At 39.5% G+C, this 27391-nt stretch overlaps 2 protein-coding genes across 7 annotated transcripts; one reads left to right on the forward strand and one right to left on the reverse strand.

Moving 5' to 3' along the window:
* Positions 1-938: 938 nt before the first annotated feature.
* LOC147173814 (clustered mitochondria protein homolog) lies at positions 939-16317 on the reverse strand. 2 transcript variants are annotated; one of them, XM_086075977.1, is made up of 29 exons: positions 16178-16317; positions 14560-14689; positions 12136-12242; positions 10913-11084; positions 10443-10580; positions 10202-10356; positions 9970-10124; positions 9772-9888; positions 8209-8341; positions 8049-8141; positions 7805-7971; positions 7501-7680; positions 5587-6018; positions 5438-5511; positions 5262-5366; positions 5064-5164; positions 4807-4959; positions 4672-4734; positions 4359-4591; positions 4169-4253; positions 3829-3982; positions 3598-3737; positions 2730-2810; positions 2488-2613; positions 2302-2411; positions 2123-2216; positions 1925-2050; positions 1759-1832; positions 939-1617 (listed from the first exon to the last, which is right to left on the reverse strand). In XM_086075977.1, exons 2-29 carry the CDS (start codon positions 14612-14614, stop codon positions 1074-1076), a joined length of 4167 nt encoding a protein of 1388 aa, XP_085932103.1. In that variant the 5' UTR covers positions 14615-14689; positions 16178-16317; the 3' UTR covers positions 939-1073. The 2 variants fall into 2 exon arrangements, with proteins under 2 accessions (XP_085932103.1, XP_085932102.1); XM_086075976.1 differs by lacking the exon at positions 16178-16317 and adding an exon at positions 15467-15585.
* Positions 15739-25917, forward strand: ddhd2 (DDHD domain containing 2). 5 transcript variants are annotated; one of them, XM_086075978.1, is made up of 19 exons: positions 15739-15857; positions 16225-16353; positions 18189-18381; positions 18914-19104; positions 19184-19273; positions 19359-19479; positions 19586-19675; positions 19753-19894; positions 20006-20214; positions 20304-20371; positions 20452-20571; positions 20652-20747; positions 20852-21016; positions 21113-21139; positions 22496-22651; positions 22778-22880; positions 22993-23160; positions 24355-24532; positions 24636-25917. In XM_086075978.1, exons 2-19 carry the CDS (start codon positions 16234-16236, stop codon positions 24715-24717), a joined length of 2319 nt encoding a protein of 772 aa, XP_085932104.1. In that variant the 5' UTR covers positions 15739-15857; positions 16225-16233; the 3' UTR covers positions 24718-25917. The 5 variants fall into 5 exon arrangements, with proteins under 5 accessions (XP_085932104.1, XP_085932106.1, XP_085932109.1 ...); XM_086075983.1 differs by having other exon boundaries at positions 15742-15857; positions 16258-16353; XM_086075979.1 differs by having other exon boundaries at positions 15749-15857; positions 16207-16353.
* The last annotated feature ends 1474 nt before the right edge of the window (positions 25918-27391 follow it).

A 27391-nucleotide genomic window follows, 5' to 3' on the forward strand; every position in this document is an offset into this window, starting at 1 on the left:
CTCCACCTGCTCCTCCTTGGAAATATACGATGTCACAGCCTTCATTTCCACAGCTATGCTGATGTCCAGCTCTACGTCACCACCAAATCCATCATCTCTGCAACCCACTCCACTCTTACGAATGGGTTCAAGCCAACATCCTTCAACTAAGATGCAATATGTCACCACTCTCCTCTCACCTTTGACAAATCCACCCTTTCTCCCTCTTCACTTATTTTAGGCAGCAACCTCTCCATAATTCAAATCAGTTGAAAAAACTTTTTCTACCTAAAAGAACACCACTTACCTCCACCTGTCACTATGAATGTAACGATAACGGTAATATTGTGATATCGCGACATTAAAACACTGCCAACATTATATCGTTCTCATCTCACCATATTAAAAGCAGCACATCTGTTTTAAAAAAGTCGGGTTGATTTGCCTTTGTGAAGTTCTATTACCCTCTGGTGGCTAGTTTTTTTAGTGCAGTTTAATTTTCACAAGGCATGTTTTAGCCCTTGTACGTTTAAAATCCACGCTAAGGGTCAGATGAAGGGGAACGTAATATGCTTGTGAAGCGTACAGTAACATTTTCTGCATTTAATCTCACTGAGGAAAAGTGGGCAGGAACTTATCTGGCGCTGACTTCAGTTCTTGTAATCAGCAGTCAATTATACAAAATATAAGTAAATACAAAAAACTTAATAGTATTTGCAGTTGACGTTTCTTGGCACGCATTGGAATTTCTTGGATTGTACAAATAGGTGTGGTTTCTTTCCTCTGCATACCAGTTTTATTTGTTTGACAGGAGTTGTACAAAAGAGGGTGTGTTGGCACCAGTAATTTCAGTTAAACGTTTGATCACACAAAGTTATGCTGCAAAATTTGGAGAAAGAACTGTAAAGGGAGTGAAACTTAACTTAAAAAGATTAAATCAATGCAAAAGGGAGAAAGCACCAAGGTAAAAAGTTTATTGTTAAAAGAAAAGTAGCGCTGGAGAATACAGACATCCCCCAGCACGAAAACATGCTCATCATGTCTCAGTTTATCTTACAGTGGGCTGCTACACTCATTTCTTATGTCGGTTGTTTTTAAACTTGATCCGTTCCATTAACAGAGATACTCCCCACACCATTGCTTCCTGATTCACCAGCTGCGGTCATGTTTGAGACAACATCTGCCCACGTTCCCTTACTCTTGGGGCTCGCAGGAACCTCATCTGACTTTGCCTCGTCACGTTGGTCACATTGCATCTCCTCAGTGGCCTCCACTCCGTTTGCCGCAGTTGAGTCACCATCAGCACAATCCTCCATTTTGGCTTCAGCATCCAAAAGCACCGTTTGGCTGGGCTCTGCCTCGCTTCCGTTCACTTCTGTTTTCTCCTCTACCACGTGACCATTAGCTGGGCCGTCGGTGTCGACTGAGGTTTCTTCCACTTGTTGACTCTCAGTCGTTTCCTTCACAGCCAGGCTTCCTCTGTCCAAGGCTTCCTCGCCTTTTCCTGTTTCTTGAGGCGGCTCCTTCTCTATTCCGTTCATAACCTCCAACAGATCGTTAGCTGCCTTGCTCATTAGCTCTTTTGTCACGGCTGCCTTCAGTTCCTTATGTCTCTGCTTGAACTCCTTGAACCTGTCACTATAAAAACACACATGATTAAATAGATTTCGGTTGCTTTAATGTTACTAACGTGCGTATTCACATAAGAAGTAATATTCATATGCATGAGTATAAAAGAGTCTTTTAGATTGGCATTTATTCGCTCTTTTTCAACATTACCTGACAGCAATCTTCCTGATCCCAGTGACCAGAACCATCTGCTCCAGAACAGTCTCACTTGTAGGGGTCAGGCACTAAAAAAAAAAAGGAAGAAAAAAGCAGAGGCCACAGTTTAACAGACCGTTCCCCCTGAAAGTAAAAAAAAAGAAAATAAGAAGCTTCTCACCTCCACTGTTTGTTCCGTAACATTAGCTCCAGCCTGTCTAAGGGAGCGTTCCACCTGCACTGCCTGCTTGGTTATTGTGCACAGGAACTCTTTGCTGCATCGTGTCTGAGGGTGATCCTCATCAAACTGTGGAGGAGAAAAGCTGTGGCATTAATTCCAAAGAATCCCAATTGCGTTGGCAAAGAAAACGATGCTGACCAAGGAGGTAAAAGCAGCGAGGGCTTCTTTTTCGTGATTCATAGCACCTCGGTAGTCTCCTTTGTTGCACAGCCACTGGGACATCAGATGCTGACTGCAGAAGAGAGGAAAATAAACAGTGATGAGTTTGGAAATGTGGTGAAACGACAGGATAGAGGATGTCAAAAACATCATCTTACGTGAGGGCAGTGTACAGATTTTTTGGGCCAAAGAAGGAAGTATTGAGTCTGAGGGCGTTTTTGAGGTATTTCCCTGCTTGGTCTCCTTTTAAGAGCAAGCCAAGACAACTCTGCATTGACAATAACGTTAGAAATATTTAGAATAGCGGTGGGTTAATAATAAGCCTATGATTTGAAATAACCTACATCTATCCTAGCAATGTATGGGTGGTCCTCTCCATGGATGGTAAGCAGAAGCAGACGTGCTCTCAGCAGACATTTCTGGGCCAGGTTGGTCTCCCCTCCAGCGCAAACATATACAGCCAAGAGGGCCTATGGAAACAGAATTGTGACCTTATGACATAGCCTTGTCTCTGTAGTAATACATCAGATGATCAACACTCTGCTCGATATTGACAGTTGTACTTTTTGCTTGATTTGATACTTACATATTGGTGGATAGTGTTGGGGTGGTCAAACCCGAGCACCCTCTCACTGATTACCACTGCTCTCAATTGGGCACTGCGGGCCTTAGGAACAAAGAAAGATGCTTAATAACAATGTTCCAGGTACCAGTAAGACCGTTGCTTATAGTTGCTATCAATTTTCTGACATTTTATGGTAATTTTCTTCTTTTCCTTTTCATCTTTGGGCATTTTTAGGTACTTTTTAAAACTTTTTCATCCACCTTTCATCTCTCTTTTTATGACAACTAAAAAATGTGGACTGATATTTTTTGGACATTTCCTCATTCATTTTTTAAATCTAAATCAATAATTCATTTAAAGAATATTTTATCTAAAAAATAAAAACAAATATGTTAAAAAAATAAACTTTTTTTTTTTTTGCAATCCACAGGTTGCATACCCCAGTAATATACTATGTAATTCAGTTTTATGTATTTGTATTGTATAATATTCAATTCAAGTTATTGATTCATGGAACATTATTTTTTAAATGCTCAATATAAAGTACAAAATTTAAGTGAATATTTTTACTGACATTTATTAGAGTTGCTAGAAACAAACTACAAAAATAAAAGTATAGTTACAGACTGAAATGATCAAACATTTAGTGCATTTGTATTGGTTGTGAGGCTCGTTATGACGTACTGCTAAATTCTATGAAATGGCTTTGGAGACTGCTTATGGGAGAGATACAAACAATTCAATTCACAGGCAACAGCTCCCGCGGACATACAAGCAGTTGGCATGCCGAGCATGCGCCCTCAAAACTTGTAACATTTCGTATCATACTGTGTGATTCAAATGTCAGAGTGGCCTTTAGTTGTGGACGGTGACAGAAGTTGCAGCCTACCTCAGCGGTTTTGCCCTGTAGAAACGCCAACTTGGCCAGCAGGCTGTGACAATAACACGCCTCAGGATGGAGATCATCACACACTCGCCCAAACAAATATGCAGCATCTTTTAGTTGTTCATGGGCCTGATCCAAAAGACCTGCCGTTGGGCGGGGGCATGACGTTTGAGGTTAAAAGGTCAAGACTTTAAACAAACACCTCAGTAGCAGGGTTCAAGCTGACTGCCCCACCTTTCTCAAAGTAATTTTGCGCAGCCCGAAATGCCTTGGAAGCATCTGAAGTCGGCATCTGGATGTGTTTGACAACGGGGAAGATGTTGATAATGTCGTCGGGTCCAATGGGAGCTTTACTATGGCTGTCAAAGAAGTAGTCCCTCAATCGCAGCTGGTGGAGACACATGAATAATAACACTGAATAAACAAACAGCTAAATTCTGCTTCTTTTGACAGTTTGTTAGCCAATTGACACTTTAAAAAAAATAATTGGGGGGGCAGTGATCGCATCTACGGTAATGTTGATCAGTGACCAATAGAAAAAATGGATTTACTTTTTAATTTAGTTTTTAAATACCTGTACTCCAGTCTTTAAACAGAACTCTCTAAGCAAGGAGATCTTCTGAAGCCTGTAGCGTTCAACCAGTTGGTTCAGACTAGAACTGTCAAAAAGAAAAATGGCAGTTGCTGTAACTTAGCTTAACTTTTAGCTTTTGCGTTACAAACAAACTATGCCAGAGCAAGCAGAAGCCATGACCCTTTCTTACCCGAGACTGTCAGAGAGGCTGTATGTTTCAACAGCATCCTGGCAGACCTGGTTCCACAGCTCGGTGGCAGTGAGCGTGCTCCAGGGTGTGCTCTCAGAGGCCCCGGGCCCCTTGCCACGGCGCCTTGACTTCTTTTTTGTCTCCTCTCCCAATGCGGGGGCTGTGAAGTGCGGGACCAATAGGCAGCACAGGAAGTGACTGACGGCTGTAGCTAGACAAGGCATGTCCACCCCCTGCAAACATTACAGTATATACTTCAGCTATTTCATGATGTGAATATATAAAACAGGAATTTGAAGTAAATTAAAAGTACCTGGAGGAAACTGTTGAAGACTCTCCTTGTTGAGCGCATTAATATTTCGCTCATGACAATTCTCTGGTGAAAACATGAGACATTTTACAATTGTTTTCAAGGCGAGTTTAATTGAATGTTGTTGACTAAACATACCATTAAATGCCTGAGTCGCTCCTTGTTTTTTGACTGGTTGATGGTTTTGATAACATGGCCCAGATAGCGTAGGTTGATGCCCTTCTCATGTAGTGCTTCCTTCAGAGAAGCTCCATCCATTGGGCTCTCATTGCTTTGTACACAAAGCTCCACCTGTGAATGTGCACATATGCAAACCATTTCTTAAAGGAGGTGTACTTTACCTCTCCAACACTGGAAGTTTACACAGCAAATTCACAATAAATAGGAGTACGTACAAAGGCTGGTATCTGATGAGTGATAATGAAGGCTGCAGCTTCTCGCAGTAACTTTTCATGCATCTGTAGTGACTGACTTTCATTGCTGGGGAATGATACTCCTGAATGAACAGTACAAGAAAAATCATAATTAGCCTGTCATGTAACGCTTGTGCAAATTGATCAATTTTATTGACAGATGATAGTTTCTCTTGGTACCTGGAGAGAAGACGTTGGGGCAAAATCGCATCTCAAAGATGACGTGGCTAAGGGAGCCCACTTCTTTACACGCAGCCTGTATTGCCTCAGCAGCTCGAGAGTCGCCTGCAAACAAAAATCTGTATATTAATTGTCAACTTTCCACCCGTTTTTATGTAATCAGTCACACTTCTTACCAGCTGTTGCACATTCTTCAAAGCCACCGTTGTTATCCAATTTCTCCCTGACAAGCTGTGTGAACTGGGTGTGTCTAAAATAAGCACAGCTCTTTAATGCAGTGAACAGAAAGAAAAAAAGTTCCTTCGTAAACTCCAGGTTAACTCACCTGTGCTGGATGAAGATCTGCATCAACTCTGGCCTCAGCCTACACAGTCGGTGTTGAAAACTCTTCGGAAGACCAAAATCGGTCTGATAATTCAGTGGCCAGCCTTCATTTACATTCATGCTCATTTCCTCAGCTCCGTTGCAGCTTTCTTTCTGCTCCTCTTCTCCACTCACTGTCTTACCATTGGAATCTGGACAGTAGTTGGCATCAGCTGGGAAAGTCCTAAACACGTCCAATATGTAGAAGCGCCCGTCAGCCCCCAGCAGTCCTTGCGCATCCACTGACGTGAACAGCGGTACCCGGTTTCCATTGGGTGCTAAGACAACATGTCTCTGGAGAGAAAGAGCTTTGGCGGCGTGAGCCAGGAGTTCCAGGATGCGTCTGCGATGGGGAGACTCCTGCAATCCAGCATTCACGCCATAGAGCAACCCCCTACAAGACATGTTGATTTATTCATTAAATTAAACAGAACAGGAGATCTCCACCAAGGCTTAAACACTTTCACCAGTGCAATCAATAATGGAATGGCAATAATAAGCCCCTATGAGCACAACATATTGCGCATTGAGAAACTATTCAAGTCTGGGTAGACACTGCATAAAACTTTATTTGACATTACAGCCAATAATCTTACATACACGATGGTGAAAGACATTTCAGAACACAAGCAAGAGGTATGGTGGCCCTAAAGCAGGGCCTTTTCTGTCAAAGGAGCCATTTTAGGCCCAAAAAATAGCCAAAAATGTGTCTGGAGTCGCAAAACATTTGAAGATTGTGACGAAGGAAACGGCGTGTTAGTGTTAATGTACTTGGAGCTCATTAGAGCTGCATCACAACACAACAATATGACAGCAGCCTTCCCATTTGTTTTTTTTCATACATTTTTGAAAACTTTTGGGACATATTATAGTAATTTTCTGCCTTTTCCTTTTATGGAGATTTTATGGCTATTTTTTGACATTTTTTTCTGCCTTTTTTGCTATAAATGTTCTGATATGTTTGCCATGGTAATTTTGGGGATTTCTTCTTTTGTTTTTCATCATTTTGTGGATACTTTTTAAACGTTTTCTTTTCTGCCTTTCTAAAAATAAATTTTCAGACTTTTTGGGGCAATGTTGTGCCTATTATATGGTAATTTTTGGGATTTATTTTGAACATTTTTATTGTTACTTTTTGAACATTTTCTTTCCTGCATTTTCTTAAATCAATATTTTCTGACTTTTTTTTGTTTGTTTTTGCAATTTTGTGGACCGTTTATGGTAATTTTTGGAGATTTCTTTTTTTTGTTTTTGGACATTATATTGTTTTTGAATGTTTTCTGACTTTTTTTTATTCAGCTCTCGGACATTTTTTATTAATTTTTTAAAGCAATTTCATAGATGTTCTCTGCTATTTTTCTGCTTTTCCTCTTCCTTTTTGGACATTTTATGGTCCCTTTTTGGACATTTTAGGTAATATTTAAAACCTTTTTCATCTACCTTTCATCTCTCTTTTTCTGACTTAAAAATTGGGACTTTTTAATATTTAATTATTATTTTCTTCATCTAAATCATTCATTAATTTAAAGAATATTTTATCTAAAAATAAAAATAAAACCATTCTTTTTTTTTTTTGATCCACAGGGAGCCACAGGAGAGCGACTAAAGAGCCACGTGTAGCTCCAGAGCCGCAAGTTGCAGACCCCTGTCCTAAAGGGATAAAGGCTGGACCGATGGCAGTAACCCAAATATTGTACTTTAATTTCAAGCATACACTACTCCTTCCAAACAGCGAACTTAACAATCATTTATGAAGTCTTGTAGCCAGTAATTGCATTGAAATGCTAACACTAATGAATAAAAGCTGGTGGGTAGAGTTAACAAAACATACTGATGGCAGATTTAAATGTGATGTAAGAGAATTAAAAGGATGTACCGTGAGACAGGAGCTGTTTCCTCCTCCTGCTCTGTGCTTTCCAAGCCAGGAGCTAAACCTTGTGCTGACAGACGCACTCCTCTGTAGTCTACAATGGCTGTAGGTAGAGTGTGCAATCCTTGCAGCCCCAGCAGATCACTGTAGACCTGCACTCCTTTCAGCTCCAATCTCTGAGCAGCCCTGCAATAAAAAAATATTCAATCAAGTCACCTGTGAGTATTAAAGCCCATTGAAATGGGACAGTAACCACAATTAATGGCTTTTACACAGTACAAGTATATCGTCACTTGTATTGTGTCCTTACCTGCGGCCCCTCTCCCCACCAAACACGGCACTCGCTGCCCCCTGGCTCATGAACAGGCCACCGAACAGAAAAGCTGGATCCTCGGGGTTACCGTTGACTGGCTCAGCAAAGCCTTCTACCACGGTCTCTGCCCCCTGCGACACTGTCCTCACAAATGCACTATTTACCTGGGAAAATAATGTAAACGTGTAAATTCCTGAGGACGCTCAAAAGAATTGCATCTGATATCATGTTTACGGGTTACCTGCAGGAGAGCTCTTTCCCGCTGCAGTCTCTCCTCGAGACTTGTTTGTGGACGATCTCTGGCTGCTTGCAGCTCCTCATTCCAGTCTGGAGCCTATACAAGAGATCACTCTCCTTAGCATATTATTAAGAATTCAATAATTGCCAGTGTTATGAATAACCTGGTTTGCTGGTTGATCATCCACCCCCAGCCTGCTGAAGGTGTTTTTGTGAGTGCGGGTTGCACAGGGGGGACCGAGCCAGCACAGGGTTTGATAAGGAGTAGGCATCATGTCTGCTTGAGATATCTGATGCCTTCAAGAATCCAGAAAGCAGTCTCAGTATACATAGACAATAATATTGTGAGTTGTAAAACTTCACTTAGTTGGTTACAATCGATTTGGCTTCAGATTATAATCTACAGTTATATAGTTACTTTCGGAAAACGTCAATGTGTGTGTGATCGATTGTTTATTACATAATACTACATGTAAGAAGTTAAATGGCCGTTAGCCCTGCCATTTATGTTTGTGTCTGGCTTCACAATAAAAGCCTTTTTTATCTTCAGAAACCGCCACTCACCACAATGTTTTGATTAGGGGTGTCAAAATTAGTGTGTTAATCAAATTTTTTAACGCACGATTAATGACTGCCCCTTACTTGGAAAGCCTGCACTGGGGGAATTCCAGTTGCAATGCAGTAGACACATCCACGTCAAAATTTAGCAGTAATAAATTTAATAATAATGCATAAATTTGTGGAGACTGGGGTCAATTTGTATTTACAATTTAAAAATGTTTACTTCAAAAGTTACTTCATGTTAAAGAATAGATAGCTCTTAATATGAAAAAAAAAATGAACTGAGCTGTCACCGTCTTACAAATGCAATTATGCACTATTATCTAGTGGCAGAAAAAAGACCAACACAAATCGATATCACAAATCTTTTACAGTACAGTACATCTTTTTTATTTTGACTCAATTTTAATGAATTATTATTAAATTACTGTATCAATGACTAAAAGATGCAGCCGTATTTCTATTAGTTTAACATTTTTTACACTTTTAAGAGTATTAAACTTTTTTTATTGTACATTTAGAACAGATATCAAATTTAAGATTAACCGTGAGTTAACTATTGAAGTCATGCAATTAGTTACGATTAAAAATTTTAATCGCCTGACACCCCTAGTTTTGATATAAACTAGTGCTGTCAAAGTTAAAGCGTTAACTAATTAATTAATCACAAAAAATTATCGCATTAATCATGTATTAATCACATTAATTTTGACCGCAAACGATCCTTTACCTGACAGCGGATGATTACGTTAATGGTAGCACACGTGTTTGAGAGATAAACATAACTACATGCATTAAAGTAAAGCATTTAATAAATGTTTGCGCATGACATTCAGAATATTTGTTCATGTCAAACTTTTGGGGTCATTATTTCCATTTAAAATTAAATAAGTAATTAAATGATTAAAAAAAAAGAGGAGGATGAGCTTGTGCAGTGGATCATTTTTTTGAAGACGTCCTCATAACATTAAATGTCAAAAAAATTAACACATAACAGGTGTGCTTTAAATTTGGCGGGAAAACATGTTGCTAAAAAAAGCCTTTTTAATTAAGCGATTAATCGTGATTAATCAAAATTCCAAGATGTGATTAATCTGATTAAAAAATCTAACCGTTTGACAGCTCTAATATAAACACAAACGATGTTAATGCTATTGTAGTTTTACCTGTTTTTAGTGAAAGCTTGTTTGAAGGCAGGACTGATGTGACAGAGCACCTCGGTGAAGCAGTGGCAAACTGGTGATGATTGGGAAGGACGGGGATCAAATGCTTCTGGTGTAGATCTGAGATGAATTAAGATAAGAGTTAAAGATGTGATCTCGTATAACTATAGTATAAAACTGAAAGTCATTTTAAATTGTTACCTGTTAACAAAGAAACCTTTTGGACATGATGTGATGTCAAACCTTTGTCCCTCCGTCGTAACCACAGTAATGTACAGAAAGTCTCCTTGCATCTTCCTGTGTCCCGGAGGAGGATCCCAAGAGCTAAGTGACAAGTCCCTAAGGTAACTTGGGACCTGTTGACAGCAAAATTCAACAGGTTAATGACAGTAAAGTTGTGCAGTCAGGTTAAATGTGTTAGTATAGTATCTACCTGCGGCTGGGAGCTATGTGGTAATAGGGCCATCAGTGGTCTGTCGGAGGAACCAGGCAAGAGGTACTCGGGGGGTGTGCAATCATTGTTGGCTGCGTCTGCTTTTGGGTTGCTTGCAGAGCGTTTTAGGTTCTTTCCATTTGGAAAGTTTGCTTCTGAAGCAGCAATAAGTTATTATTTTACAGGTGTATCACGGCAATGACCTTCTGAAATGAACGCACAGTAAAGTATGTGCGCTCACCTGGTGGTTGTGCATGCGTAAGTGTTTCCAGTAAGCTTGGCGAACGTCCTTCTCGCAATGCATCCTGCGGTCCCGATGCCCGCAACAGCTCTAGGACTCGAGCCAAGTGGTGCCTTGCTGAGCGTGCAGTGAAAGGCTCTAGAAAAGCATGTGCAATTAGTGCGAAAGTCACATTAACCTTCATGAAATTGACTTATGCAGTGCAGCTGAGTTAACATTTTTATGTGAGCAAGTTAAAACTGCAGCCTCTACTGCATGTTTATTTCTGTCAGTGTTCCCTATGAGTTAATTTGGTTAGAATTTCAAAATGTTGGAATGCTACAATATTGGTATACACGGACCACGCTCTGATTTAATCACAGAGATGACACTGATTACAACAAAATGCACATACACTGACACCAATCAATATATTTGTGGTAAATAAAATCCATTCAGTCGAAATCAATGACAGAAACAAGGTGCTATACCCTCAACCAGACGCAGGATGGCTCCAGGTTTAAGTCCCTTGACGGTTTGCAATCCTGCAAGGGGGTCGAGAGCTGCACCAGCGAAGGCCAGGGACAGGTTAGAGCGCGGGGCGACCTCATCCCTCGAGAGCAAAGCCGTTAGCGCATCTTGAACCTGCCAAAATCCACGAACCTTCGCACAGAAAATAAACAAGGGTTGAATAATCACTTAATGAATGGATATACAGTACCAGGGGTCTGCAACCTACAGCTCTGGAGCCACATGGGGCTCTTTGGTCCCTCTCCTGTGGCTCCCTGTGGATCTTGAAACCAAATTAGTAGAAATTGTTTTGTCTTTTAAACATATTTATTGCTATTTTTTTTATTTAAATGAATAACTAAATATTCAAAAAAAATGTCAGCGTCCACATTTTTAAGTTGACAGAAAAAGAGATGGAAGGATGGTATGACAAACTTTTAACAATTACCTAAAAATGTCCAATAAGTGACCATCACATTTTCAAAAAGGAAGAAAAGCAGTTAATTTAAAAAAATAAAATAAAAAAAACCTTAGGCAGAAAATTGCCATAATGTGTCCATAAAGCTGCCAAAAATGTCCAGGCAGAAAAGTCTAAAAGTGTATGAAGATGTATTAAGTATGAAAAAAAATCCAGAAAGCAAATGAATGTGTAATTATTGGATTCTGCTGTCATATTTTTGTGTTGTGGTACAGCTCTAATTAGGGCCCTCTGGGGCCCCAATTACATCAGACAAATACTAACACACGGTTTCCTTCATCACAATCTGGAAAATGTTTTGTGGCCCCACACACATTTTTGCTGATTTCTTGGGCCCCAAATGGCTCTTTGGACAGGAAAGCTTGCTGACCCCAGGTATATACTCATATATACCTAAGTGGTCACACACTATTAGGTACACCTGCACATGAAATTTAGTTGAACAGATAAAATAAACTGCCTTTCTATAAAATAATTCTCCAAAAATGGTGATCTAATGTTTGGCATATCTTATTTGGCTACATGAAATAAACATCTGTCATCACATTTCCGCCCCAACGCAAGGCATATCCATTCCTAGTCCATTTACCAATCTAACAAGATTAGATACAGCACAGGATGTGTTAAAGTCATGTTTTGCAAAGATTACACAAGATAATTATACATACTTGGATGGAAAAAAAAAAAACTGATTTATAAATAGGTGCTGTAGCTGTTGTTTTGTACCTGAAACTCAAAAGGCTCAACTCCTGCTCCCTGGATCTTGACCGGGAATGAGTTATCATCTTGCTTGATAGCAGGAGCATCTTTCCCGTGCGCAACGTTGATAACATCTGTTTGGTGGGAGAAATCAGTAAGCCACATCTGTCTTTATTCTGTTCATTATGTGCTGCACATTTGAGCTAATTGACATGATTGACTGCAGAGAAAATTAAATCAATTAGATGAATAACTGTGATATTGAAATTACAGAATGAGAAAATCTCTTAGAAGAAGAAGAATTTTAGATCTCGTTTCAATTTCAGTAATGCATTGAATAGAATACGGCTCGGGGGAATTATCACTGATCAGTATATATTACTGGATAGCCGATACAAGCCCATACATGCCCGTGCAAGCCGTTGAAGCCACAGGGTGGCCAATTTACTCCTCCCATCTCGCAAGCAGACTACTTTTATAAACTATACGTAAACGTACAGATTAGACAGGTCGTAATCTCTTAGTATAGGGTCGGTGGTGGGGGTGGGGGTTGTGACGGGGTGGTCAATGTTTTTTAACAAGTGGACGGTATGTGCTGTTGAAGACGCCCTTTTTCTTTTATCGCTCAGTTCATTAGACCACAATATTAGATTTGGCAGAGGCATCTTTTGTTGAATTACAGTTATAATTCTTTAATAAAAAATATACAAGTTTTCTCTTGTAAACATCATTAAGCATATCATTTATACATGTATTTAAGGCAAGTTGTAAAATATCTGAAGTTCTCTTGTTTATGTTTAACAAGTTTAAAACGTCATAAATCATGCTGTTTCTTCTAAGTCCTGTCGCAAATGTTCTCCAATTTCGATACTGTAAATGTATAGGATGTATATGCCGAGAAACGTTTATTGGGATGAGTACTATGGTGGCCTCACGGCTTCAAAAGTCTTGGCCTATCGGCCATCCATTAATATATACAGATCATTGTGTGAATATATCTACTAGCTAGCTCACACTCAGCTTGTTCTTCTTTAGACCACAAACAAGTTGAGAGTGAATCAACAGTGCCTCTGCTGGTTGCAGCCTATTATTGCGCTCGATGTTTCCTCCATCACCTAAGCACAGTCCAGTAAGTTTTACAATTCATCTTTTAAAATTATTTTCAAACATTTAGGTACAATTTGTATTCAGTATTTTGTGCAATACATTTTACTTGGATCATTTCAGTACTGTTTTTTAATTTTATTTTCAGCACAGTGGCTGACAATAATAATAAAGACACTTTAAAACCGCTACATCGTTTTTGATTAACACTTATTACCACATGTCCACGACGCAACTGAGTTAATATTGGTCATTTTGCTGGTATTTGAAGAGCTACTGTAAGTATTTTTTGAGGTGGGACTTGCTGTAAACAACTGGTCTAAAGTCAATGAACAAACAAATAAATGAGTAGTAAATATGACTCATAATTCTCGTCCAAAGCGCAAGCACATTGAAAGGTGAAAGTGAATTCAGGCAAATATTTTAAAAAAGGGAAAAAAAGGGTGTGTCTTTAGGAGACGTGCACACACATACAGATTCCCATTACACACACACACAAGGGAGAGCAGGACCTAGCATGCATAACCTACATTGTGACTAAACCTGTTGAATTTGCCTATCAGCCTTCATGTCATCAAGGGTTGAAGGGATAACCACACCCAGCAGTGGCATGTGGAGACTGCAAAGTGCTAAAACACAAACACAGCTTTAGCTTTGCAGTCAAGCATACATGCATGAATGTGTATCCTACTACACCTTCTCGAAAGTGCTGCCCAGACTCATTTAGAAGGAATGTTGCCCATTCTACAATAAAACCCTTTGCTGTCAGCGTGGGAGTCCACCACTGGAAAGCACCCAAAGAACAGCTTCTCTTCACAATTGGTTGTAGGAAGTTTCCTCCTCTTTTCTGGCATTCAGCCACCAGCGCCTCTTTACTACTGCAGAAACCTTCGTAGTTGACAAGCTATTTTTTATGCCCCAAATAAAAAGTGTTTCAAGCGTATTTATTGAAAGGTCACATGTCGTCACTTTGTAATGAGCTGTTGATGGTGGTGATGTTAGCTGTTGAACAACTATGCCCATACATTTAGGAGCGTAAGAAGGCCCTTAGGGCACTTTCATCTGTAAACAGGCCAGCACACATTCAACCGTAACCACTCCGTCTTGTCTAAGGGGAGTGGTAAAGGTAAGAAAGTTGTACGAGAATGAAAATTCCTTTATTCCTGGATATCGGTTTTGTTACCTCTGTGAGTATTTGCACTATGGATACCAAAAAGCAGACATACTCATAGCAGCAGAAGCATGTTGAATGTCCCACCCCCTCTCACTCTTCAACAGGGAGGCACCAAAGAAAAAGAAGGAAAAGAAAGGAAAAGGAAAAGACACACGCATGTGTGGATCTCTCACCATTTGTCTTGGCTTGACTTCTTCCTGCTGCTCCTTTCTTCACTTTGTCCTTCATGTCTCCACGTTGATTCCTTTTTCTTTTTGTGTTTTGGCTTGACTATTCGGAAAACTGCTGCAGCCTTGCTTCAAGCTGAAATGCAATAAAAGTGTCCCTGAAAATGTGCAGCTGGACGATTTGTAGATCTCGCACAATGAAAGCAAATGACTGTAGGACTGTGACTCCTGCCTCTTCTGTTCTGCAAACTCAACTTATCTGTTCTTACTGTGAGTATTAAAAAAAAGAAAAAGAAAAAAAGCCCCACCCTTTTGTTGCTCCACACAGTCAGTCTACTCTGCGTGTCTCCCACACTTCGTTAGCGAGCTTGGGTGTGTCTATGCATTCTATCTGTGCTCACTTTCCTACCCTGGTATGTTTCACTCCATATCCAATAAGCCCTGGAGGAAATGTGGAAATGAAGTGCACTTTTTGATCGGTAGAGGTTAGACCTCAACAGTCAGCTCATGAATCATTCATTTCGAAATACTGTGCCGACACTAGATGAAAGGCATGACTAAATGGAGTCATATTTAAATGAAACTACTACAAGTAAATAGTTGCGTTGTTTTTCTTTCACAAATGGGTGTGGTTCTGTTTCTTGTAATGTGGTTACTCACGAATTGTTGACATTCTTTTCAAATCTACACCATGAAACACTGACTTCGTTCTAAATTGGACTGTGATTCCATAAACATAACATTTACACCTCAGAGGAATGACAGAGAAGTCACACGTAAGCGTAAAAGTTAATTCTACACTCAAATATGCAATCTGTTTACACGATGTTTACAGAATGAAATAATAATGGTGAGTGTTGCAATTATAAAACACTTTAATTAATTTAAACACCGTTTACAGTACCGTACTCACCGTGCAGTCAGAAAACGTTTACACTCGTGACGTAATCGTATAGTATGGGGACGGTGGAATGGGACCTTCAGGTACTCCTCGTACATTTAAAGCTCACGTGACACGTCACAGTTTATACTGCAGGTTTCCTGGAACATTATGTAGTAAATATACTAATATCAACATTAATCACAAAAATAGTTCCAATCAAGAAACTATTGTATTTTGTATTTGTTACCAGCTAACGTGTCATGTCTACTACTGTATTCCGAAATTTCAAATTTTCGAGTGTACCTGAAAGTAGCACTATTTGACAGTAGGGTCGTCCTTGGCTAATGGCTAACCCAAATAGTCGAGGCTAGCAGAATAACAAATACGACCCATCTCCATCGTAGCATTTTGGAAGTTGTCGGTGAGTTTTAAATGTAGCTTTTCTGTTGTACCAATCGAAAAAAAGAAGAAGAAGAATGCGAGACTCGTAAACCTCGCTCTCCGTCTCGCAGCATTTCCCGAGCTAGCATGTAAACAAACATTCTGACTCAAAGCTGTGATGGTGGACAAATAACGTTTAATTGAAATGCGTTTTGAATGCTACATGTGATCTATTGGCAACCGTGCTAGGTCGCAACTGCAGTGTTAGCAACACGTTATATAGACGTGTACTTTACCCCCAGCTTGCTGATGATGCAACGATGTTTGTGTCAATGTAAACACATATTTATATTTATGTACCTCCAATAGTCGAGTTTGACAGATAGCAGTGCGTTTATGTTGCCCAGGTTGAGCTAATGTCCCTTAGTTCTGCCGACCAGGGGGGTCTATCTCAGGCTGCCCCTGGTTCCAAAGACGAGGACCAGCTGAACGTCTCCGATCGGACTGTGACTGCAGAGAACACACATGTGGACCAGGTGAGTCCATATGGGGAGCTTTTTCTTGTAATGCAACCTACCATGAGAGCTAGGTTGATTTCAGGATGGCCAGGTTTGTTGATACGAGTGGGAGGGGTTTGGGTCAAATTTTCAACATTGGTGTGCTGTGCACACAACGGAACAGCCTTTATTTTTTTCAAATCAAACCTACTGTTTTACTGAAGATTTTGTCACAGACGTCAAACTCAAGGCCGGCGGACCAGGTCCTCATCAGTATATCTACGTTTGCTTGTTAGCCGCCACAATCAGTCCGGATCATCATCCATCAAATGATCGATCAGTCATATAATATTATATCAAGCACAAAAATGTTTGAGATGTTAATTAATCGGCTTCATGCATTACGTATGACTCAGAAAATATGATTTTGTTTTGCTGCAGTCAGAACCAGTTTGTGAATATTTTCCTTATGCTTGGTCTATTTGGTCTAAGTGCTTGTCAATCATTTGCATACCATTGATCTATAATATTGGTATTGCATAACATCATACTTTTGAATCATTATATCTTTGTTAACATAAAATAAAATAAAAAAGAAATATAGATCAACTTTAAAAATATGTTTTCTTTATTTAACAAGTTAATTTTAATCTGTCACAGAAGAGATTTGTTGTGTATCAATTTACCTGAAAGTACATTATTTATATATATATATATATATATATATATATATATATATATATATATATATATATATATATATATATATATATATATATATATATATATATATAATTGAAAGCGTCACTGCCACTTACTGTAATAGATTCTAGTAGGGCAAAAAAACAAAACAACAACAAAAATGTTCCCTGGGGTTGCACCAAATTCCCCTCCTTATTTGTACCCTACGCAGTTTCACAATCTCACTGAACATTTTGGTCAAATCTGTTCTACTTCCACCACTTTGTTCATAGAAACTATGTCAACAGTAAATAGTGATATGCAAATTAGTGAAGAAACCCACTAGCAAGAGTTAGAATCTGATGGTATGCTCCCCCTCCCTTGATTGAGCTTCAGACCACGGAGAAAAGCTTAATCAAGCATTTGATAAAAGTAACAATGTGCTTCTCTGCAACAATTCCTGACACCTTGCACAATTCCAAGGCTGTGCCAGGCAGGACTGAAATAGTCTATTGACTCACCATTGTCACAATTCACACCACCCAAGGGTCCATCAATCTCAGTGCTCAGTAATTCTTATTTAGTGTGAGAGTTGGATTGTGCTCCTGTTCTAATGGACAAAAATAGCTGCTACATTCTTTACCCACTGAGCGACAGCATGGCAAAACGAAAACACTACCCTTGTGTCTTGGGAAAGAAATAGTTAGGCTATACATGGAAGTCACATACTGTTCTTCTTTAAGGTTTCACACACTGTTAACATTTGGTGACAGGGTATTGCATTTACACTCCAAGGTTTAGCAACTGTACCTTTTAATGGTTCTTAGGAAAGACGTATCCCAAATTATTAATCATGTTCCTGTAAATGTCAACACACTCCTGACTTGTTTCCTGACTTGGCAATTGTGTGATTGTGTGTCAAGCAGTGGAAGGCTCCAAGTGGTTAAGATTCAAGGAAGTAGGGCTGTTCACAAGCTGTACTTGTGTCACTTGTACAAAGAGGGGAAAGCTGGATTAGAGGAGGGCAGAGTAGAACAGTGCTTTGTTTGCTTGACCACTGTCCGTTGTTCGTTACTTTGGCGGATGGTCTCTCAGGTTGCTTTGATTAGGAGCCTAATGGAACAAACTCAGACTCAGCTCAGACATTTATAATTATCGACTCGCATATCAACACTTTTGGTGTTTTTCTCCAGGTGTTGCCGGCAGTGGATGAAGCCTCTCCTGGTTCGACTTCATCCTTTGAGATGCTCGACATGGAGCCTGTTCCGCCTCCTTACCAAAAAGTGCAGCCTCACTGGTTTTTCTGCAAACGGGGCGATGACAATGTACGATGGCTCCCTTTTAGCAGAGAAGACTCCGACAAATTAGAGAATGCCGACAATGCACGTAAGCATGCACAAACTGTGTCTTGACACAACATTACTCACCGATACGACTGCTAACAAGTTGAAATTCAATCTTGACATATTTGAACACTATTTGCTGCAGTTAAATAGTGAACATTTTGTCAAATGCCACCCCCAATCGAAGTTTAAAATTATTTATAAATGTACACATTTCTAAATATATTTTAGAACATCAAATAAAATGCTGGAGTATCATAACTGGGGCTTCACAGATTTCTGACGGTGCTGTAGCTCCCCCCTAGCTCCATGAAAACTAAACTTAATAGGGTGGTGGACATTTGTTCAATAGAAACTCAAGATGGGGTTCATGCCCTCCTGTGCACAAATGTAAAATGGCTACTAGTTGTAGGCTACTACTAGTCTGCTGCTGCCGAAGAGGCCTTGACCAAGGCACCGACCTCATCCACCCCACTAGCTTATCAAGTGCAGCACTGTTTGCGCGCACTTTCACTCTGACCTCTCTACGTGTGTGCCTGCATGTGGTCTAATGTATAACGTTACATGGTTGTTAGGAGGCGATGACGAGGAAGTGGTGGTGGCTGTGGAGGGCGAGCGCTACGATGTACATGTCAAGGAGAGGAAGTGCTACGCCATGTACTGGGAACAAGCTCCCACTGAAGTTCGCCGCTGCACGTGGTTCTACAAGGGAGATAAAGACATACGGTTCATTCCGTACACTGAAGAATTCAGCAACAGTCTGGAGGTAGTATGACACCGGAGAAGCTCCTTCGCATCTCGTCTGTTCCTTAATAGGGAATAGTGAACTTGTTCCAATTTTACAGGACGCCTATATGATCGCAGTTACTTTAGATGAGTGGAAAAGGAAGCTGGATTTTCCCACAGGAGAGACGGTCATTTTACACAATCCCAAGGTGATTCCTGCACTTATGACGTTGACAGACAGCGGCATTATCTTGTCTGTTTGTTTTGTTAACTTTTCCTCTTCTCCCTTTTCAGCTGATAATGCACTATCAGCCAATAGGATTGCAGGAAGACTGGGTCTCCTCGCCATCTGAGAACACCCGTCCTAGAACAGTCAAACGTGGCATTAACAACATCCCTGTAGAAATACCAGATGGTATGTTTTTTTGTGTGTGTTTTTTTAAATAATAATGTAACATTCATACACTTGCCGCTTTATTAGAAGAGCTGTATTTGGGATTTCATAATCTATCTGTTTGAAGGTGAACCAGAAAAGGTGGACCACCTTGTGTTTATGGTCCATGGCATCGGTCCTGCATGTGACCTGCGCTTCAGATCCATTATACAGTGTGGTAAGTCTATTCTTTTTTCTTTTTTTGCAAGGATTTTGTATAGAAATGAATCATTCCTAGTCTTGTTTTCTTTCCAGTGAATGACTTCCGTGGTGTGTCACTGTCCTTGTTGGCTTCTCATTATAAGAATGCTCAGCTAGAGGGCAAGGTTGGCAAAGTGGAGTTCCTCCCTGTGAACTGGCACAGCGCTTTACATGGAGATGCCACTGGTGTGGATGAGTAAGTGTATAGAAAGACCAAATATAGGCAAACAAACACAATTCCTCTCTCTTTCAACCAGGTTATTAATTCGAAACTCATTGGATTTTGTTCTTTTTTCTTACTTCCCAGGGATATCCATAGGATCACTCTGCCTAGCATCAGCAGACTGAGACATTTCACCAATGATACGCTGCTAGACTTGTTTTTCTATAATAGCCCCACCTACTGTCAGACCATAGTGGACACAGTCGTCTCAGAGATCAACAGACTACACACACTCTTCAAACAGAGGCACCCCGATTTCAAGGGGGAAATTTCTGTCGTGGGTCATAGCCTTGGTTAGAAACACATATACGACATTATTGTCAATTTGACAGTCACCTCAAGCAATAAAACACTTTACGTTCACTTACCTCTCTTTCAATAGGTTCATTGATCCTGTTTGACTTGCTCACCAACCAGATAACTGGTTCAGAAGACTTGACAAAGAAGGAGGTACGTTGTGTACACAATGATTGCTTTCTCAATAAGAGGACCGGAAAGAGAGTTTACAAAAAAATAACTTCACATTAAAGGTGCTGTTTGATGACCCTTGTCATCCGGACCATGATACACTAGAGCAGATTCTCACCCGACTGGGCCTGCAGCAATACTCACCCATATTAAAGGCAGAAAACCTAGATGTGGAATCACTGGTAATGCACAAGCACAGAAAAGCAAACGTAAAGTACCGTCTTGTGTAAGCTTTCATAATGTACTGTTTTTCTTCCTCTAGGCTCTTTGCCAAGATAACGATCTCAAAGAAATAGGAATTCCTCTTGGACCCCGGAAGAAAATCTTGAAACATGTCAGGAGAAAATATTTTTCAGAGGTCAGACACAGCCACTTAAAGAAGTGCTATGAATTTTACATATATAAATGTTGCCGCCAATTAGTTAATACAATAAAACAACGTGCTTCTTCATTCTCAATTAGGATTACAAAGCAGGACATCTGGCTCGAGTGCAACAAGGATCTCTCCACTGTGGGGACATTGGTAACCCGTCTCCAGGACCTGCAGTCGGAAAGGGGCAGTTCCTCAGAACACAGTCCATCACCAGCGCTGTAGATTATGAATATTTCAACATGGGCATCGGACAGGTACCACGCATGCATGCATGCATGGAAACGATTATTTTTGCTTCCAGCCTTCATGCATCACCCTCCTGCTTCTCTCCCGCCTGCTTGCCCGGACAGACCAGTGGAGGCATAGCCAAGGGACAGGTTTGTCTCAAGTGGTGTCCACATGATAGCCTTGACACACAGTATAGTCCAGGGGTCACCAATATGATGCTCGCTGGCACCACGTAGCCCCTAATGAGCACATCAGTAAACTGTGGGCTTGTTCTAAAAATAGCTCACAAATGGGGATTGTGATTACCTAAGAATATTTGCATTAATCAGAACCCAAGAAGTATTTCTCAGTTAAACAATTTTTTTGGTGACCCCTGGTATAGTCATTTATGATCAATATTGTTTTATTGGTCGTAACAGACTGTGGAACCCAAGACCACCCTCACTTTCTGTTCTCATCCAGTCCTGCATGAGTGACCAGCTCTTTTCCTTGTCTGCACTCATTCTCTCTCAAAGTTGCCTTCATGCTTTGAAAGAATTTTGGCATTATTGCGCCTTGTTTGTCTTGAGGGTGTGCAAAGCAAGACCACTGTCTAAACCAGGGGTCTGCAACCTGCGGCTCCCTGTGGATCTCTTAAAAAATTAGTAGAAAAAAAAATATATATATATATATATATATATATAAAACATGTTTTTATTTTTTAGATAAAATAATTTACAAATGAATTCATGATTTAGATAAAAGAAAATGAATAAGATGATTTAAAAAAGAAGACGTTTTTTTTAATTACCTAAAAATATCCAAAAATAACCATAAAAAGACCAGAAGGAAGTGGAAAAGCAGAAAATTACCATCACGTGTCTTTGGAATTTCCAAAAATGGCAGAGAATTCAATAAAAAGGCAGAAAAGAAAATGTTTAAAAAGTAGCCATAAAATGTTCAAAAACAAAAGGCAGAAAATCACCATATGTCTTTGGAATTGGCAAAAAAAATAGTCCGAATTTTTTTTTTTTTAAAGGCAAAAAAGAAAACATTCAAAAGGTATAAATAAATTGTCCAAAAACGAAAGAAGAAATCCTGAAAATTACTATTTTTCCATAAAATTGCCAAAAATGTCAGAAATTTGACAGCAAGGTAGAAAAGTCTAAAAATGTATGAACAATTACCGAAAAGAAAAAGAAAAGAAAAGAAAAAAACAGAATCTCTAAGTAATTTATGTAAAATTACTTTAAAATATCCAAAAAGTAACCATAAAATGTCCAGAAGGAAGAGGAAAAGTAGAAAATTACCATAACATGTCTTTGGAGTTGCCAAAAATGGCTGAGAATTGAATAAAAAGGCAGAAAAGAAAACCATAAAAAGTTCAAAAACAAAAGAAGAAAGACAGAAAATCGCCTATTTGGCCTAAAATGGCTCTTTTGACAGGAAAGGTTGCTGACCCCTGGTCTAAACCTACATAATTTTTTTTGCAGTTTGATAAGACTGATTAAACTTTCTCTCTACAGGTGTCCGTTGATTACCCACAGTTGGCATTCCAGCCACAGACTTTTTTTGCGTTTGGATCCCCCATTGGAATGTTCTTGACTGTCCGGGGACTTAAACGCATTGATCTCAACTACAGCTTCCCAACCTGCAAGAGCTTTTATAACATCTATCACCCGGTGCGCAACAACAAATATGGACATATTCCTTATGAATCGTTATCAGACACTCAGCTCGTCTAATAAATGTCTGATTATTTGATTAAATTGCAAAAATAATCGTACGTTTTGTCTTGTGTTGTACAGTTTGATCCTGTAGCCTACCGGATTGAGCCAATGATTATTTCGGAAGTTGACCTTGAGCCCATGCTAATTCCGCACCATAAAGGTCGCAAGAGGATGCACTTGGGTATGGATTCTTTTATTTTATTTTATTTTTTATTTTTTTAAAGCTATTGTGGCATGACCCTTTTCATTCGGAATCCTAAAGATAGGCTTTTTTTTTTTTTTTTATCTTCTAGAACTGAAGGACAGCTTGACCCGCATGAGCTTAGATTTGAAAAATAATGTGCTGGGCTCATTAAGGACAGCTTGGCAGTCACTTTCCAGGCTACCTGTTGCTGCATTGCCCCCAGTAGATGAAGGAGAAAAAGAAACTACAACAGAGGGAAACATGCAGGAGACAAAAAGTAGGTTGAGCTTTTGAGTTTTTTGTATGTTGTGAAATATACGGTATGTATTGTGAATATGGAAAGCATGTGTGTGTATGTGTGTTACTAACCCCCTTGTCTTAACGTTCCTCACTTTCTGCTTGCCAATGTCCTGCCCTTTCGCTTCTAACTCTGTCTGGATGTCACACCTGCTTCCCGCACCCCTTTTTAATTTTACTGTGAACCTTAGTTGCAGTTTGTGCCTCTGCTCAAAGAGAAGAAAAAAGGGGGGACTTTTGGACTAAAATAATGGAGTGGCCCAGGGCCCTTCATAGGCATTACTCGCAAGGTAAGCCCAGGGCAGTCACACGCCGCTAATGCGAAAGAGGTATAGTAATTACTCAAAGATGTTTTATATTTACAAAAGCTGACAAAGTCATGAAAGACTGTTTGATCGTTTGAATTTTAGCTTGTTTCCTCCTTTATAAACTTAACAAGACAACAGTGAAAACTCCCAACTTTTTTTTTTTTAACTTCCTTACTCTGGTTTGTCACCTTATTTCTGTTGTCGCAAGTCAAATGTTTTGTAACTTCTGACTGCTTCAGCCTCCCTCTTGCTCCTAACCCATGACTCCTCTGTTACTAATTGTTTTCTTGTATAAACACAGCCAGTGAAGAATTCTTCAACACTCTGCAATTAGCTAAATAGCTCAGGACTGCATGTATGTACGATTATGTCAATGATTTAATTAAAAGACGCTTTTTACGCTGACCAACTGACCAATTAGAGGACGCAAACATGATGATCTGATCAGTTAAAGAAACAATCTCATTGCTTAGTAATAGTGTAAATTGCCTGGAGAAGATTGCCGTTAGATTAACATGGTAGCACATGGAGGCTAAAATCTGATTGGACAAAAAATTAATTGATAAATCTAACATCCCCGACCTTCCTGGTGTACTTGTATCATTATATATCAATTGTTTTCAACTTTTTATTTTATTTTTACCTATAAGCTGTAATATCCTTGGCAGAGGTGATAAAATGCAGTGTTTCCCACACCATGTTAATACCTGGGCCGGCCACCCAAGTAAATTGGCCACCACACAAGAAGTTTTCAAGAAAATTGATCAAAAATATATTTTAAAAGGAAAAAAAAATTTTTTCATTGTCATCGAAAAGATGCATTCTTATAAGCAGACATCTAATAAAGGTTTCTGTTGTCCATGCAGGCGAGCGTGAGGATGTGGAATCGTCAGGATCACCAGAGCAGCCGCAGCAGGCAGAGCAAGCAGAAATCAAAGTGGGAATGTTGAATGGAGGGCGACGGATCGACTATGTGCTTCAGGAAAAACCCATAGAGAGCTTCAATGAATATTTGTTTGCCATTCAGTCTCACCTTTGCTATTGGTAAGTCGTGCATGGATATCCGGAAGAAGCGCCCGTTTAAACTGTCCTTTAATTCCTTCCTTTTTCCTGTAAGATTTTCATTTGTAATTTTTTCGCCTGTCAGGGAATCGGAGGATGCCGCTCTGTTGCTGCTGAAGGAGATTTATGACAAACTGGATGTGACAATGGAACAGACTCAACAGTAATTGGATTTTTCTTAATAAAATCCAATTCATGAACTTGAGGGTGGGTTGAAGGACAGTTACCAGAAGTTGTGCAATCTTCCTCCAGAATGCCTTTTGGTCAGAGATGTCACTCGATATTTCAGTCATCACCCAAGTGGGGTTGGTGGCTACATATTGATTCTGATACCATGCTATGTGTTGCACTTTTCTTGTCTATTTTTCCCTGACTGTGCACTTTCCTTGCTATCTGCATATCAAACAACTGCACAACTGTTGCTAGATATTGTGGAAGATTTTATGTTCAGTATAGAAAAAGCGTATTGAATTACTCAAACATGATTTATAATACAAAGTGTTCAAGGGAGCGCTCCCTTGTTGTATTAGCTTTATAAATAGCAATTTTGTTTTGTTTTGGTTGACTAAAATATTTGTCTTGTTTATTCAGCAAAGTTGAAGGTTTGCTGTGTCTGTTCCAAATTTCTCTTCCTGCTCAACAAAAAAGCTGCTGCTCCTATTTGTTTCTCAAAAATGCCGACGTTTTTCATTACTTTCATCATATTCACACAGGGTTGTGTGAAGCACTTAATCCTAAATCTATTTTAGATCTCTGCTTTTAAAATATGTATACCAAGATGTTTGCAGGACTCGTTTTGATTAAGTCAAGGGCCAAATTCAGCCTTTCTCATCTGCGCTCCTGTGTATCAGGGGAATGGATATTTAAAAGTTTGCCTCTTTTTTTCTTTCTTTTTTTCCCCATTGTATGACATGAACAGCAGTTCTGTTATGTTTGATCATCTCAACATTTCCCCTGCAGTTCAAGTTAAGTTTCACAACTGTATTCTTAGAGATAAGCACTTAATCAACACAATCAAAATCTGATGTTAATCAAAGATAACACCATTTTTTTATTCATATTCAGAAATCCTTATTCTTTACTCTCTACCAACCACCTTGTTTACTAGTCTGAAAGGTTGATATCATGCTTGTACTTTTCCCACATCTGTTTGTGTTAAACAACATTCTACACTCTCCAAAGAAGCACTGGACGTGTATGTTATGTTATATACTTGACATGTCTGCTTATGCCATGCACCCTTGGGGATTATGGTGATGCGCACAAAAATAATGGCTCTTTATACCTCTTTTTGTGTGCCATAATAAAACAATGTCTTGTATGTCAGCATTTTTATTGGATGCAAATAAACATATATGAAAATGAAATGTGATTGAGTGCACAAGTGAAACTAATAATACGTGGGTTTGCAAAAAGTTATTTGAGCATCACTTTTTTTTAGAGAATGTAATAAAAAAAAGTGATGTTCTTTGGCGCATGCGCTGTTTGCAGGGGTGCTGACGGTTTTTGTGTCGGAGCACATTCGATAGAGGGGCTGCTACTTTTGGTGATAAAGTATGTTTCTACCTAGAACTTTGCAACACTACTCCAGCAAATCTCAAGACTTCAACATGCTTTAGGGGTGCGTAAGTACCGAAATGACCTAGACACAGCTATGAGTTTGCGCATGATTATTTCATTGAAGTTCTTTTTGGTGTGCGAGATTTGGCCACTGAGTGGCAGTATAACACAGTCATCAAGACCTACAACTACTGTAAGTGACTCATTAAACTGCACTACCATTAGACCTATGTTCTTTAGCTACATGCTGTATGTTGATACACCATTTGTGTTCAAATAACTATTGCTTAAAGGATTATAACACCAAGATGCTCGTATTCGGGTTATTGGGTTAGCATTTACATTAACCGCTAGCGGAAAGCAAAGTTGTGTGGTTATTGTAAATACACGACGTATAATTCTCTGTTTTATGTTTAGTAATGTTTGACTGTAAACTTCAGATAGCCATTAAAATACTGATGCTGTTCCTCTGAATAATTTTAGTTCTGTTTCTTTCTTTTTTTTAATAAGCGAAGTGCGCATTACGTTTGCGTATGCGTGAAAATTAAGTTTAAAAAAACTTGCTATCAAACAAAGCCGTCATTTGAATGGCGCCGAATGGAGTGCTGAAAGTGTTTGCGTAACTGCACACCTTAAAGCTTGCAATAATTGTTTAAACGACTTTCAGTCTTAAGTGACAAAACGACAGGTGCACTCGGTGCCATTCTTAATTGTCCTAATGGAGTTTATCGGCAAAAACACCATCGCAAAGCTCAAGAAGACGGAAGTGTACGCTTGTAAACCTCTCTTCCCAATTTCCAGACAGAAAAGAAAGATCCAAACAGACGTAAAAGAGGCTAAAATGTAAAATTTCTTGCACACATTTATTTTGTCAATATCCCGAAACCGAGGGAGCAGACGGAAGCATCACGAAGCTTGCAGTGAAGAAAGATCCAACCCGTCTTTTGATCGCGTCCCGATTTTGTATCCTAGATCCAACTCTCGGTAAAGTGCACACATTCAGCAATATCGGCTGAAATGCGAGTAAGCCAAAATTTCAATCCATGGGCTTCTTCAATGAGTCAGAAATGACTTTGTCTCCAACCATTAACAATAACGCAGTCTTTTTTCACAGCGTCTCTCTCTTCCTCCTTTATCAATAAAATTGGTAGTTTTTGGATCGATGCAGCAAAAGCAAGGGTAGCCAGTTCGTCTTTCCGTTTCTGTCTGTTGCCGAACACAGTCCTCGTTGTAACGGGCAATCCACGGCGACTGCAAAAACGCTTTAAATCAACTTTCATT

This window comes from Leptonotus elevatus, chromosome 5 (assembly GCF_054856555.1).
Source record: "Leptonotus elevatus isolate MCC_2025b chromosome 5, RoL_Lele_1.0, whole genome shotgun sequence".
Lineage (NCBI taxonomy): Eukaryota > Metazoa > Chordata > Actinopteri > Syngnathiformes > Syngnathidae > Leptonotus > Leptonotus elevatus.